Genomic DNA, 14,022 nt, shown 5'->3' with positions numbered 1-14,022 from the left:
CACTGATGAATACTTGAAGTTCCCGACCCCTAGGGTTGTAATTCGCGAGCCGCCATTTAATTTTAATTTTATCCTGATTCTAATTTTTAAGCTGTATTTTAATCAATTCTTTGATTGTGTTTTAATGTGTTTGATATTTGATGTTAGCCACCCTGAGCCCAGTCTTGGCTGGGGAGGGCAGGGTATAAATAAAAAATTTCTTACTTACTTACTTACTATATGAACTGCACCTTCAGTTGAAGTAGCAATGCATGCAGCTGTATTTTACTTTTGTGGGATGGAGGGAAGGATGAATGATGTGCAAAGGCTGGGATGTGCGCAAGTGAAATGTCAGTCTGTTTGTTAGTAACTGCCTTGGGAAATGGGAGAATTCCACACGTATCTGCTTATTAACATAGATCAATTTATGCTGAAAAAATTATCTCAATTTAACACTTGGAACTCAGCGCACAAGCAGTGTTTGGAGCTCATGCCTTCTAATCTAACTGCTTTAGATTAAGGCAATCTATGGCTCCTCCACTGTCTTGTTTTCAGCACCTGCTAAAAACTTTTTTTATTTCGGCAAGCGTACCTAGGCATGTAGTTTTATAGTGTAACTTCACTCCGTATAATTGTTTTAAATTTGCTTGTTTTATTTATATTTTGAGTCAAAAAGATGTGTTTTAATGCTTCCTTTTACTGGTGTTTTAATGAATATTTTAGATCGTTTTTGTGAACTGCTTAGAGGCTTTCTGTTGAATAAGCACTAATAAAATAAAATAAACTGGAAGAAATAAAAATGGGGTGTGCTTATTTTTAGAATCATAGAATCATAGAGTTGGAAGAGACCACAAGGGCCATCCAGTCCAACCCCCTGCCAAGCAACTTTAAAAAGAGAAGCAACTATAATTCTAAGTATCGCACAGTGATCTGTACAACTCCTCCTCCAGGAACTGGATTTAGTGATCATAATTCAGTTTTTGATTCAGTGGCTGTTTCTTTGGCAAATCATTGCCATTATTATTATTATTATTATTATTATTATTATTATGGCCCAAAATGGGATGCCAAAATATGGAAGGTTTTTTGTTTTGTTTTTTAAATCCACTATGTGGCCCAGTAATTAATCATTCGCCTCCTCTCCCCACAGATTTGAAAATGTCTGTGAATTTGCGAATTGCGCTGCTAATATTTCTGCCTACATCTATAGAGCTGCACATTTGGTGACTATTTGGCATATTGGTGTGATAATAAATTCATACGGGTGAACGTGTAGTGTGGGTAGCATTGCTTATGGGTGGGAATTTTGGCTTCCCAACGCATCATATCACTGCCTTTTCTCTCATTCTGCAATCGGTTGGAGGCAATCTAACTTAACACTGCGTAAACAAATCCTCCAATTTCGTAAATTAATCGTCACTCTTTATAGCTGCTCCCCAGCATTCCCGTTGGATCCAGATCGCTCTGTGGGCGTCATGCATTGGGAATGTCATCCTGGTGATAGCCGTGATAGTCTTGGGTGAGTATGAAAGTATACTTATAAGCAGCTGTGCTTTTAGTGGGAAGAAAGTATTGGGGGGGGAGGAATGTTGTTGTTGTTGTTCAGTCGTTCAGTCATGTCCGACTCTTCGTGACCCCATGGACCAGACCACGCCAGGCACGCCTATCCTTCACTGCCTCTCGCAGTTTGGCCAGACTCATGTTAGTAGCTTCGAGAACACTGTCCAACCATCTTATCCTCTGTCGTCACCTTCTCCTTGTGCCCTCCATCTTTCCCAACATCAGGGTCTTTTCCAGGGAGTCTTCTCTTCTCATGAGGTGGCCAAAGTACTGGAGCCTCAACTTCAGGATCTGTCCTTCTAGTGAGCACTCAGGGCCGATTTCCTTGAGAATGTATAGGTTTGATCTTCTTGCAGTCCATGGGACTCTCAAGAGTCTCCTCCAGCACCATAATTTAAAATACCATTTAAAAACAACAACCAGCCTCTCGTTCCTAATTTTTTTTTATTATGAAACGACCACAGCATTTTTTGACCTTCTGAATGGGACTCCTCAACACATCAAAATTGCACATTTGTTTTCTGCTTTAAGACAGTTTCCACGCACCAAATGAAAAAAAAAGTGAATTCTATCAAAAGCTGTCTAAACAACTAGACGTTTGTATAGGAGAAAAGATTATTTTGTTAGGAGATCAAAATGGGGTAGTGAATCCGGAATTAGACAGATCTGTAAAGACAGCCAAAAGAAAACAATTAAAATTACCAAAAACTTTTTTTCAGTTGATAGATTTATTAAATCTGGAGGATGCATGGAGAACCAAAAACCCGTGGAATAAAGACTATACGTACTTTTCATACCCAAATAACTCGGCAGGAACGATTGACGCCATTTGGCTAACAAAAGATTTAATAACAAAAATATCTAAAACAGAAATCCAACCAAAAACCATCTCTGATCACAACCCAGTGCAGGTAAATTTATCATGCGGGTCAAGAAAAACTACAAGGTGGAGATTAAATGAATTAATACTGAAAGATGAAAAAATAATTGATAAGGCCAGAGTGACGTTAAAAGAGTTCTTTGATTTCAATTTAAACAAGGGTACAGATGCAAATACGGTCTGGGATACCAGCAAGGCGGTCATGCGTGGCTTTTTCATTCAACAAAGTATAATCCTAAGGAAACAAAAAGAGAAAAAGAAGCAAGATTTGCTGGAAAGTATTAAGAAGAGGGAGACTGAACTATATGAGAAACCAAATAATTTTCAAGTTAAGAAAGAGATAAAGATGTTGCAATCTCAATACTCAATGCTATTAAATGAAGAGATAGAGGTGAAATTAAGGTATTTAAAGCAAAGATATTTTGAGTATGCAAATAAACCGGGGAAACTTTTGGCCTGGCAATTAAAAAAGAAAGAGGCAGAGAGATTGGTAAGCAGAATAAAAGTAGGGGAAGAGATAATAGTGAACCCTAATGAAATAGAAAAGAGATTTGCCCAATTTTATAGAGATTTATATAGGGAAGGTAATGAGACGGGTGAAGAAGTAACTGATTATTTAAGAAAAAACTGCCTGCCAAAATTAACTAAAGAGCAAAGAGAAAGTCTAAATGGCCCAGTAACACCATATGAAATCCAAATAGCAATTAAAAAGGCGAAATTAGGAAAGTCACCAGGGCCGGACGGCTTATCAGCAGTATATTATAAGAAATTTGAAGATATTTTGAGTGAGCCATTAAAGAACATCATGAATAATATTCTAAAGGAGGGAACTATGCCGGACTCTTGGAAACACAGCTATATAGTATTAATCCCAAAACAAGGTGGGGACCCTGAATTAATGAGTAACTTCAGACCGATCGCACTCCTCAATAATGATTACAAATTATACGCAAATGTATTAGCAGAAAGATTAAAAAAGATATTGCAGTCTGTGATACATGAAGACCAGGCCGGATTCCTACCAGGGAGGCATATGTTTATGAATACTAGAAACATTATCAACCTGCTGGAATATTTGGAATTAGAAATCAATAAAGAAGCGGCCTTTATGGCGATAGATGCTGAAAAAGCCTTCGATAGGGTTTCCTGGAGGTTTATGATAAGAGCTCTAGAACAAATGGAATTTGGAGATCAGTTTGTAAAAGGAATAGAAGCCATTTATTCAAATCAGACAGCGAAGATCATAATAAATGGAAACTTGACGCAGGAATGCGAAATAAAAAAAGGGGTCAGACAAGGGTGCCCACTCTCCCCACTAATTTTTATTCTAACGCTCGAAATTTTATGTAAGCAAATTCGGGAAGAGAAGGAAATAAAAGGAATAACGCTCGGGAAGAGTAGTTACAAACTTAGGGCTTTTGCGGATGATCTCATAATTACAACGGAACAACCAATTAAGAGTCTGACAAAGGCACTGGAGTTAATTCGAGAGTATGGCAAGGTTTCAGGCCTGAGGTTGAATTTAAATAAGACTAAACTATTAGTTAAAAATCTTCCAATGGCTCAGAGAGACGAATTAGAAAAAATAACACAGATAAAGATCTACCCAAAAATAAAATACTTAGGATTAACAATAACAGCAAAAAACATAAATCTGTACAATGACAACTACTCCGAATATTGGAACGAAATCAAAAAGCAATTGGAGATATGGAACAAACTAAATCTTTCACTGTTGGGACGCATTGCAGCTATAAAAATGAATGTTTTGCCAAAGTTTCTCTTTTTATTCCAAACTATGCCAATTTTAGGAAAAATCAATAATATAGACAAGTGGCAAAAAGAAATCTCCAAATTTATCTGGAATGGCAAAAGACCTCGAATAAAACACAAGATAATGATAAATACTGTAGAAAAAGGAGGACTGGGCCTTCCGGACCTTAAGATATATTATGAAGCTGCCTGTTTTATGTGGCTTAAAGAATGGTGTATACTCCGTAATTGGAGAACATTAGATTTGGAGGGCCACGATTTGCGTTTCGGATGGCATGCGTATTTAAACTATGGCAAAACAAAGGTGCACAGAGGCTTCTGTAACCACATAATAAGGAATGCGATATACACGGTGTGGGAAAAATATAAAAGATATATTGAGACAAGGGTACCAAAGTGGATCTCCCCCTTTGAGGCAGTGGCAATGAAACGAAAGAATAATGAAAAAGCAGAATGGATTACATACAATATGTTGCTAACAGAAAGAGGAGATGAATTGGTAGTAAAAAAATATGAGGAGATTAAAGAATATTTATCAAGTTGGCTGGATTACTTTCAAATAAACGAAATTTACAAACAAGACAAGAGGATTGGATTTGGGAAAGAGCCATCAAAATTCGAAAAAGAATGTTTAAATACCAACTATAAAATAATATCCCATATGTATAAGATGTTGGTGGAACATGAGGTAATGGAGGAGACGGTAACTGCCTCAATGACAAAGTGGGCGCAGGATCTGGGCCACCCAATTATGTTTGAAGACTGGGAGAAATTTTGGCAGGTCAATCTAAAATTTACTGCAAACCAGATTATAAGGGAAAATATGTTGAAAATGGCCCATAGGTGGTACCTCACACCGGCTAGACTCTCAAAAATGCATAAATGTGTTGCAAATGTTTGTTGGAGATGTGGAGTGGAAAACGGAGATTTTATACATATGTGGTGGAGGTGCCGAAAAATTAAAGCATTTTGGGGGGAGATATATGATGAATTGAAAAAAATGATGCAAATTGTTTTCCCTAAAAAACCGGAGATGTTTCTATTGAGCATAATAGATAAAGAGATACCGAACAAATTTAAGGAAGTCTTCTTGTATGCAACTGCAGCGGCCCGTTTAGTAGTGGCAAAGGTTTGGAAACAGCAGGATGTACCAAGTGTCGTTGACTGGCAAGTTAAGCTACAAGAACTGGCCGAGATGGCTCTACTTACGAGCAATATTAGAGGAAAGTCTAAGCAGAGATTCATTGAAAAATGGGAATGTTACAAAAATTATGTGTTGAAACATAACAAAAGTTTTGTCAGTATGCCAGCTTTCGAGGAATAAGGGAAGAGAGGTAGGATAAAGGGAGATGGTGGAGTAAATAGATTTTAGAGAATGCATGGGATAGTAAATATAAGATAAAGTGCGATGTCGTAAGCACTCAAATTGAATCTCAGTTAAAGCAAGGGGATTTACCAGGAAGTTGGACACAAGGGTTCATATGTATGGGTATGTATATGTATGTATATGTGTATGTATGTAGGTATGTATGTATACATATATGTATATGTAGGTGGGTATATTTGCTGTTTTTTTTTTCCTCTTTTTTCTTTTCTTTTTCTTTTCCTTTTTTTCCCCATTGTTTTCTTTTGGTTTATTTTCTCCTCTTTCTCCCCCCCCCCCCTTTTTTTTTTTACTTTTTCCTTTTCTTTCTTTTTTATCTCCTTTCTCCCCTTCTAATATAAAAGGAGGTGGCAAAAGGCAAAAGGTACAGAAGGATGAAAAAGAGACATAAATAATCACTAAGTAAGGTTCCAGATTTTATTAAAATCTTGTGTTTGATGGAGTTGGTTTGGTAAATCAATGAATAAGATCTAAATGTATAGGCGATATGGATTGGTTACTTTGTCATTTGGGAATTTAGGGGGGAACAAGGTATTCTTTCGTTGTTTGTTAATAGGAATTTTTCTTTTGGTGTTTTTGGTTTGATGTGTTTATTAAGTTATTTCCTTATTTTTTACTATGTATCTGTCTATTTGTGTATGTCTTGTGTTTTTGCGGTTTAATAATAATAATAAAAAAAAATTTAAAAAAAAAAGACAGTTTCCAAGAAGTTGGTTAGAAATCATGTTCCTGATTAAAGGAAGGCATAGACTTCTTGGTATGCCAGCATGCTAGTATCTGAGATCTAATGTGACAGGAAGTCAATGTACCCTGCAACTGACTCTGATAAAACCAATATATTTCCAAGTAGCCTTCAACTGTGGTGGGCTTAACTAACCACATGATGTGAGAAATTCAAAGCCTTACGCACACATTCTAATTTGCTTTTGAAAACCTTACCAATTTTATGCGCGAATGTAGGACGAATCATAGTGTGTGTGTGTGTGTGTGTGTGTGTGTGTTTAAATATAAGACATTTGCCACATATGGTATTTAACCAAGGTGGCTGGAAACATTTTGGGAAATCATTGAAAAGTGAATGGATATTGAAAATCATAAGCGGGGCACAATGTATAATTTTTTTGGAGTCCAAAATACAGTTTTCGGGGCTCAGTAATTGAACAATGGAAAGATTATGAGTTGCTTCTATTCAAGGGTATTGTGAAAAAAAATAGTGGTTTTCACTTGGGCTAACAACACTGGCAAAATCTTCATTCAGAATGCAAATTTAAATTCTAAATTGATGTAGATCAGTGGTTCTCAACCTTTTTTTGGCCATGCCGCACCTAAGGATCTCTAAAATTCTGATCTCCCCCCCCCCCAGCATATAATTCTTATTATTCAAAGAATGAACTCCTATTCATGTGGAGGAAGCCTAAAAGGCCATTAACTGTTAATAACTTATTCTCAAATTGCCCCCCTTAGAAATCAAATTGCCCCACATTGGGAATCACAGTTGTAGATGTTTCAAAATCCTGCTCCGGGTGTATTAACCATTAATTCAAGGAGATGTTTAATTCAAGATGTTCTGAGCAGCTCAGCTTTTAATATTCATATAGGAGAACCAGTGTGCCCCTCCATGGCCACCACTGCTGCCTCCTCCCTTGGGCAGCTCATAGAGGCTGCTGGAGAGCAGGTGAAGAGGAGGAGAGGCTCTGGCAGATCTGAGGTGCCAGGGGAGTGAGAAATGTCCCCATTTTCATCTGAGGAATGTTGGAGGGTATGCTATCACATACCACCCATCATTTTTCCGATGAAAATAGGGACATGATATTCAATCATCATCATCATCACCATCATCATTTTATTATTTATACCCCTCCCATCTGACTGGGTTGCCCCAGCCACCCTGGGCAGCTACCGACATATATAAAAATATAATAAAACATTAAACATTGAGAAACTTCCCCATATAGGGCTGCCTTCGGGTGTCTTCCAAAGGTTGTATCTCCTTGGCTTGGTGGGTGGAATAACTCCACACCCTCCAACATTTCTCCAATGAAAAATAGAGACGTCCTAAGGAAAAGTGGGACATTCCGGGGTGAAGTCAGAAACCGGGACGGCTTCTGTAAATCTGGGACTGTCCCTGGGAAATACAGCGGTACCTCTGGTTACAAACTTCATTCGTTCCGGAGGTCTGTTCTTAAACTGAAACCGATCTTAACCTGAGGTACCACTTTAGTTAATGGGGCCTCTCACTGCCGCCATTTTGCCGCAGCGTGATTTCCGTTCCCATCCTGAGGTAAAGTTCTTAACCGGCGGTACCGGTACTACTTCCAGGTTAGCAGAGTCTTTAACCCAAAGTGTTTGTAACCAGAGGTACCACTGTAGGGGCAATTGGAGGGTCTGCTATCAGCAACCGTTGGGGTAACAGGATCCTTGCTGGGGAAATGACATTTCCCTCACCTCAGGACTCCTCTACATTTTACTCTAAATTGGGTGTGAATCCTCAATTTTCTTTAGACTGAGTCACTGCAGTCCCCACATGTGTGCATTAGACTTTGTAAAAAGGTTTGAACCAGCTCTTTTGTGTTGATACTGATTTCCAATTCCTCGTTTTGATCTGGGCTATGTCTTCTTGTTTCCAGCTCTTTATTTGTGGATAACCCTTAAACACCCACCCACCCATGGAAGTATGCTGTCTCTCTGTGTCTCTGTTTTGTGCTATGAACAATATTTCGGCAACTTACGCTGATATCAAAGTGCAGCAACTGTCAAAATTTGAGGCATTGTGCTGTTTAGGCTACCGTTGCAGGCCTGTTCAGCACCTGCTACTTGGCAGGGCCAGCTCAAAACATCTTGCCAATGTAGGCAAAATACTTCAACCACACCCAGATCCGGGTCCCCTCTCTAGCCCTGTCACCACAACTGCACCCTCACCTGGGTTGCACCCGTGCTACAAGAGTGCAGTGGTGAGGGTGCAGTGGCAGGGTGAGGGCAACAGGGCTGCATTGGCAGTGCGGGTGAAACCCCTCAGGGCTGGGAGGAGCACAAAGGTGGGGGTGGGGTGGGGGACAGATCCTGATACAAATGGCTTCACCTCGCCTCATGCATGGGCCACCCCTGCTGCTCGGTAACAGCTTCTGAAAGGAGACAGACAGATTATCGTACATCTGGTTTTTTTTTTTTAAAAAAAATACTTATTATCAGTGCTTTTTCGGGGGAGGGATGCAGGGGTATGCATACCCCTAAACATTTTGTGAATCTTTGTACTTTTGTCCGTTTATTTATTTCCCCCGATTTGAACTATAAAATGGTGGTTAAATATAAGCACTGCTTGTTATTAAACGTTTTCTTAGTTTACAAAAGTACGTGTGTTGCCTCTTTTAATGCTTTTAGACAAGGCTTGGACCAGGTAACTTCATTTTAAACTATGTCAGCGAAGCAGCGCATTCCGATTAGCTGTCAATTGGGAGTAGACTGACAGGTGAGGAGAAGTAATGCCAGTTGGGAAAGTCAGTGAGGGAGGGAGGTGTGAGGCAAACACATCCCAAAGCTGAGGTGAAAATGGGTACCCGAATAATAAGCTGTTCTTCCCCATTATGTTAATAATGGTTTGCTAATGAATATCAGAAGAAGGGAGCTGGTGGCTGTGTTAGGCCAAGTTGCTGCCCCAGGTAAAGAATTTAACAGAAAAAAGTTGCAGAAGTGTGTCACCTCTGCTCATCCTGTATATTTGTAAATAAATGCAACTATTACAAAAATGCTGTAAGCGTGAAGGCACCTTCTTCCAAAGGAAGCTGAAATTAGGAAAGCACTGAACCTTCTCGGTGCTTGGAGGAATACAGTGCAAAAAAGAGAAATATCTCACAGATTCCAAGAACGACAGGTTATTTATTTCTGCAGCATGCTTAAATTGCAAAGGACTCATCCTTTTTCTTGGCATCTGTGAGGGTTTTTTTTTTGCAGTTCATTCTTGGATGCTTCCTGGTTTTGTGAGGAATTGGACAATTGCAACAATATATTCTGTTTTAAAAGCAAATAGCTTCAAAACCTTTCTGTCCTTAAAAATGCTGTTAGCAATCGCATTGCTCCATATTTTCTTCTAAAGAAAGCAGGGACTCCTTAATGTTTGCATAGGAGGAATTTGGGCAGGTTTGTTTACATACATCCCTGCATGATAATATGTTCCTCCCAAATTCCCTCCTCTGCACAATGAGTAAATATAACAAGTGCCCTGGTCTCTTTTGCAGCTTGCCCTCATTGTCTTATCATATCCATCTTCTTCTCCCATGCCTTGGCCTCCATATTTTGAATTTGTGCCTTAACATTATGCCCATTCATTTAAATGACTTTATGTGTTTTGCGGAAACAGCTTTACAGTTGGAAGCTGAAAAGGGAAAAATTGTGCTGAACAATGGTGGATGCAATGCCTCGATAGACAAGTTTCGGGCTTCCCTAAGACACAGGATCTGCAATCAAAATCAGAACAGGTCCTCAGGTAGAACTGATATATTGTATTGCGGTCTCTTTCAAGCATAGCAATTGTATGTAAGAGCTTGCTTTCCGTTCACATCTATGTTGTTTTGAGGCTTAAAACCTTCTGTAAAGAAACTCATTTCATTCATTGTGGGTGAATCATAGACTTAGAGAATTGTAGATTTGGAAGGGACCCCAAGGGTCTCCCTGCAATGCAGGAATCTCAGCTAAAGCATCCATGACAGATGGCCATTCAACCTCTGCTTAAAAATATCCAGGGAAGGAGAGTCCACAACCTCCCAAGGGAGACCGTTCTGCTGTCAGACAGCTCTTACCATCAGAAAGATTTTCCTGATATTTAGTCAGAGTCTCTTTCCTTGCAACTTGAATCCATTGCTTTCAGGTCCAACTCTATTGAGCAGGAAAAAACAGGCTTGCTCCATCTCCCGTTTGGCAGCACACATTCCAGCTTGTCAAAATCCTTCTGAAATTGTGGCACCTAGAACTGGACACGGTACTCCAGGTGGTGTTCTCATAGTTTGGTGGTAGAGCACCGATCTGGGATGCAGAAAGTCCCATATTCCATCCCTGGTCTCTCAAACTGCTGCTGGTCAGTGTAGACAAAATTGAGCTAGATGAACCCAATGGTTTCCCTCAGAATAAGGCAGCTCCCTATGGTCCTAAAATATCAAGCATTGGTAGTTTCATTCTAGAGCTAATTTCACACACAACTCTGGCCTTTCTCACTAAGAGCCAGGTGAGGAAGGGGAGACCCACCCATTTGCCCTCTGGCACAAAGCCACTTCCTTTGTTATACCAAGGACAGGCTATTAACTCACCTGGCTAGTTCAACAATGGAATCCTCCATTAGATCTTAACCTTTTCTGGATCCAAGACCCCAGGAATTAGAAGGGATTCAGGTATAATGGAGACTGACAGCTCCCCCCCCCAAAAAAACCCCCACCTCACCACAGTATTGTCAACACGGAGCTACCATGAGACAGACTGTGGTGACCAACTTGGACATGTAAGGCTGCAATTTGTCTTTGTAAACCCCATCTCCATCTTTGTCCTCTAGAGGGCTCCAGTTTCCTGTCTCTGAACTCATTCAGATGCAAAAACTATTTCTGAAAGGCCTAAACTAAGCATGATGTGAGAGATCTGTACTTTGATCTCTGCATCTTTTTTATACTCAAAAGCATTTTGAGTGTGCAGGGAGGACTGAATTGGATCACAACTATACTTTAAAATAAGCTTTAAAGGGGGCCAATCTAAATCAAGCCACATGCCTGTTTCCCATAAAAATCACCTCCACATCTGACAGCTGTTGTCTCACCTCCCCCCACTCTCCCCTAAAAAGCACCTTCTGGCTCAAACAGAGGGCATATTTTTGAGTGAGAAGCCAGCACTGAGACCTGGTGGAAATGGAGAGTGTAATCTGGATCAGGGCTCTTCCTTCAAAAGAAATGTGGAAAATGTAGGTACACTTTAAAAAAAAGTTAATAACATAAAAAGTTGTTGGACCCCAACTTTGAGGAGTTTCAAAGAGCACCTTGTAAACCATCAATTTACTGGACAACTTCACTCAACCTAGAGACACTGGGTCCTTACCATTGCAGAGCATGTACATTTTTCACAATCAAAATGGAGGCCCAGTCATAATCATTAAGTGTCTTTCCTTCTACAGATAATTCCACTTGCAAAGTATGCCCTAAACAATGGCAGCTCCACAGGAACAAGTGCTACTGGACATCAGAAAATTTTAAAACCTGGGATGAGAGCAAACGTGACTGTTCAACAAGGGATTCTCAACTGCTGGTCATCCAAGACAAGGAGGAGCTGGTAAGGGGACAATTGCATATTTCTGGCAATGCATTCCCATGCAGGTTAATTCTGAAGGACGCCTTAGTTCAGCTGAGTTTAACTCTAGCTTAGCAGCTCTACAATGATATCACGGCTGGTGACTTGAGAAGCATGTGGAGTGTGGAGTCTTGCTTAGTGCCTCATCCCATTCCCACCCATGGCCAGTTCATCAGTGTCTAGAGAAGGCCTTGGGGAGCTTGACTAGTGAGAACCAAAGTACCGGTTGCAAGCAAATCCCTGTAACTGTAGCCCAAGTCCTCTTTTTATTGAGAAAGACTCTTTAGGAAGGTGAGGTTGGTGGTGGAGCAGTGGCAGAGGAGGAGCTGGTGTTCCACTTGCCCCCCCCCCCCAAATTCCACACGGCCTTTCAGCGGCTTTTCCCCATGGATGCTTTAAAACGTGTTGGGAGGCTTTTTCAACAGTGTTCCCAATACTGTATAAAGAATTTCACTTAAATGCACACTTCCTTGCAACGTATCCTGTATTATAAATGCTTAATGCTGCTTTGATTACTGTTCTTGGTGAATGTTTTGTTACAATTAATATCAACTTTCACATTTTACTACTTTATTTTTTTATGTAAGCTTCATTCTGAAGTTATCAACTTGAAAATAATTTTTAAAATACATTATCTCTCATACAGGATTTCATAAAAAACATTACAAATAAATCAAATTACTGGATTGGGCTCTCACTATTAAAATTGGAGAAGAAATGGATGTGGATTACAGGCTCCCAGCTTGATCAGAGTCTGTGAGTTGTTATTGTTTTTAATCAAAGCAAAAAAATCCGCACAATTTTTAGAGCCAAGATTATCTCATTGTGCAATTGAGGCATTGGTTTTTGCACAGGTTCCAATGAAGTTGCCAGCATTCTCATGCAGAGAGAGGGGTAGCTAGGGACTGATATTAGAAATGTTGCCAAATTCCACATTTAATTTGCACTGAACATTTAAGCAAGTGCTTCTCTTGCTTGTTTAAAAGCTAAAGTTTTAGTAGGCTAACGCAAAGTTTGTAAAATATATATTTTTGCTTCTTCTGTTGGCTGCCAAGAAGATTCCCTCAGTTGACTCTTCATAAATCGGGAAAGATCTGGGGTGGCAAGTTTCCATTCCATGAAGACATGGGAGTAGTTCTATTTTTATTTTTATTCACTGGCCGCCTCGCTCCCCACTCATGGTCTCAATTGAAGTGCCCCCCTTGCTCCAGAGCACTGGTTCTTGGGGGGAAGGAAAAATCCTTAGGGGCATGAATGGAACATTTCCCCCTTTTTATAAGTGCTGCATGGAACCACAGTGGCCGGGAGAGGAGGAGGCTGTTGTGGAGAGTCTTGCACAGAGCAGCTGGCAAAGTTTTTGAAAAAAAATGCAAAGTGAAAGTACAGTATAGTAGAAAATCCTTGCGCTCCTTGCCATAACCAGAGACAACATCCTTCTCCATGGAATTCTTTTAAAAAATCTCACCCTGTTTCTATTTTCAGGCCCTGCTTCACTCTTAACACACACAAATGGTCAAAAAGAGCTGGCCAAAAATATTGGCTTGTCCCTAGAGGAAAATCAGAGGAGAGAGAAGAAAGGGGGAACTGGAAGGTTACTGGCAGTTAATGATGGGTGCCCCCCCCCTGGCAGCATCCCATTTAATTTGGGGTGGGCAACTGACCGGTTTGGGTTTGTTTAATGTCGCTGGGGTGAGTCACAGTCTAATAGGGAATGTTGCAAAACTATTGTCTCTGGGAACATGCTGAGGTCCAAATACGGGTAAGCAAGCCAATTCCTGCTCTCAAGTTCCTATATCTGCCCCATTGCCCCCAACTCACCAATTCTTCCTAGGTGGCAAATTGGTAGGTCGTTTTGATTCAGAGGCGTAGTGTGGGGGTGCTGTGGCCCCGTGCGCAGTTTTGAGAGGGGTTGCAGACAGGCGCCCTCACAGCAGACTTCTTCATCGGAGCCTGGTTTCACGCCAGGAGTGGTGCCTTGGTAGCGGCACATGTGCCTGGTGCAGCTCCGCAACCCCCCCCCCCAGTCAGGCCAGACCCAGGGGAGGAGAGCAGGCGAGTGAGCGGCAGGCGAGTGGGCAGCAGTGCTGCCACCCACACTCCTTGGCTGCGGCACATCTTGTGCCCGGCG

General features: G+C 40.6%; 1 protein-coding gene across 1 annotated transcript; it reads left to right on the top strand.

Annotated features, from left to right (window-relative positions):
• Window positions 1–1,398: 1,398 nt before the first annotated feature.
• LOC117042382 (killer cell lectin-like receptor subfamily B member 1) lies at window positions 1,399–11,969 on the top strand (the record flags this gene model as incomplete). The annotated part of the gene is made up of 3 exons (XM_033141929.1): window positions 1,399–1,498; window positions 9,931–10,056; window positions 11,722–11,969. Coding segments are annotated over 3 exons (474 nt in total), but the record flags the coding sequence as incomplete, so codon positions are not given.
• Between the last annotated feature and the right edge of the window lie 2,053 nt (window positions 11,970–14,022).

Source organism: Lacerta agilis, chromosome 2 (genome assembly GCF_009819535.1).
Source record: "Lacerta agilis isolate rLacAgi1 chromosome 2, rLacAgi1.pri, whole genome shotgun sequence".
Taxonomy (NCBI): Eukaryota; Metazoa; Chordata; class Lepidosauria; order Squamata; family Lacertidae; genus Lacerta; species Lacerta agilis.
The sequence above is the reverse complement of the archived record's forward strand: the minus strand, read 5'-3'. Positions and strand labels throughout refer to the sequence as shown.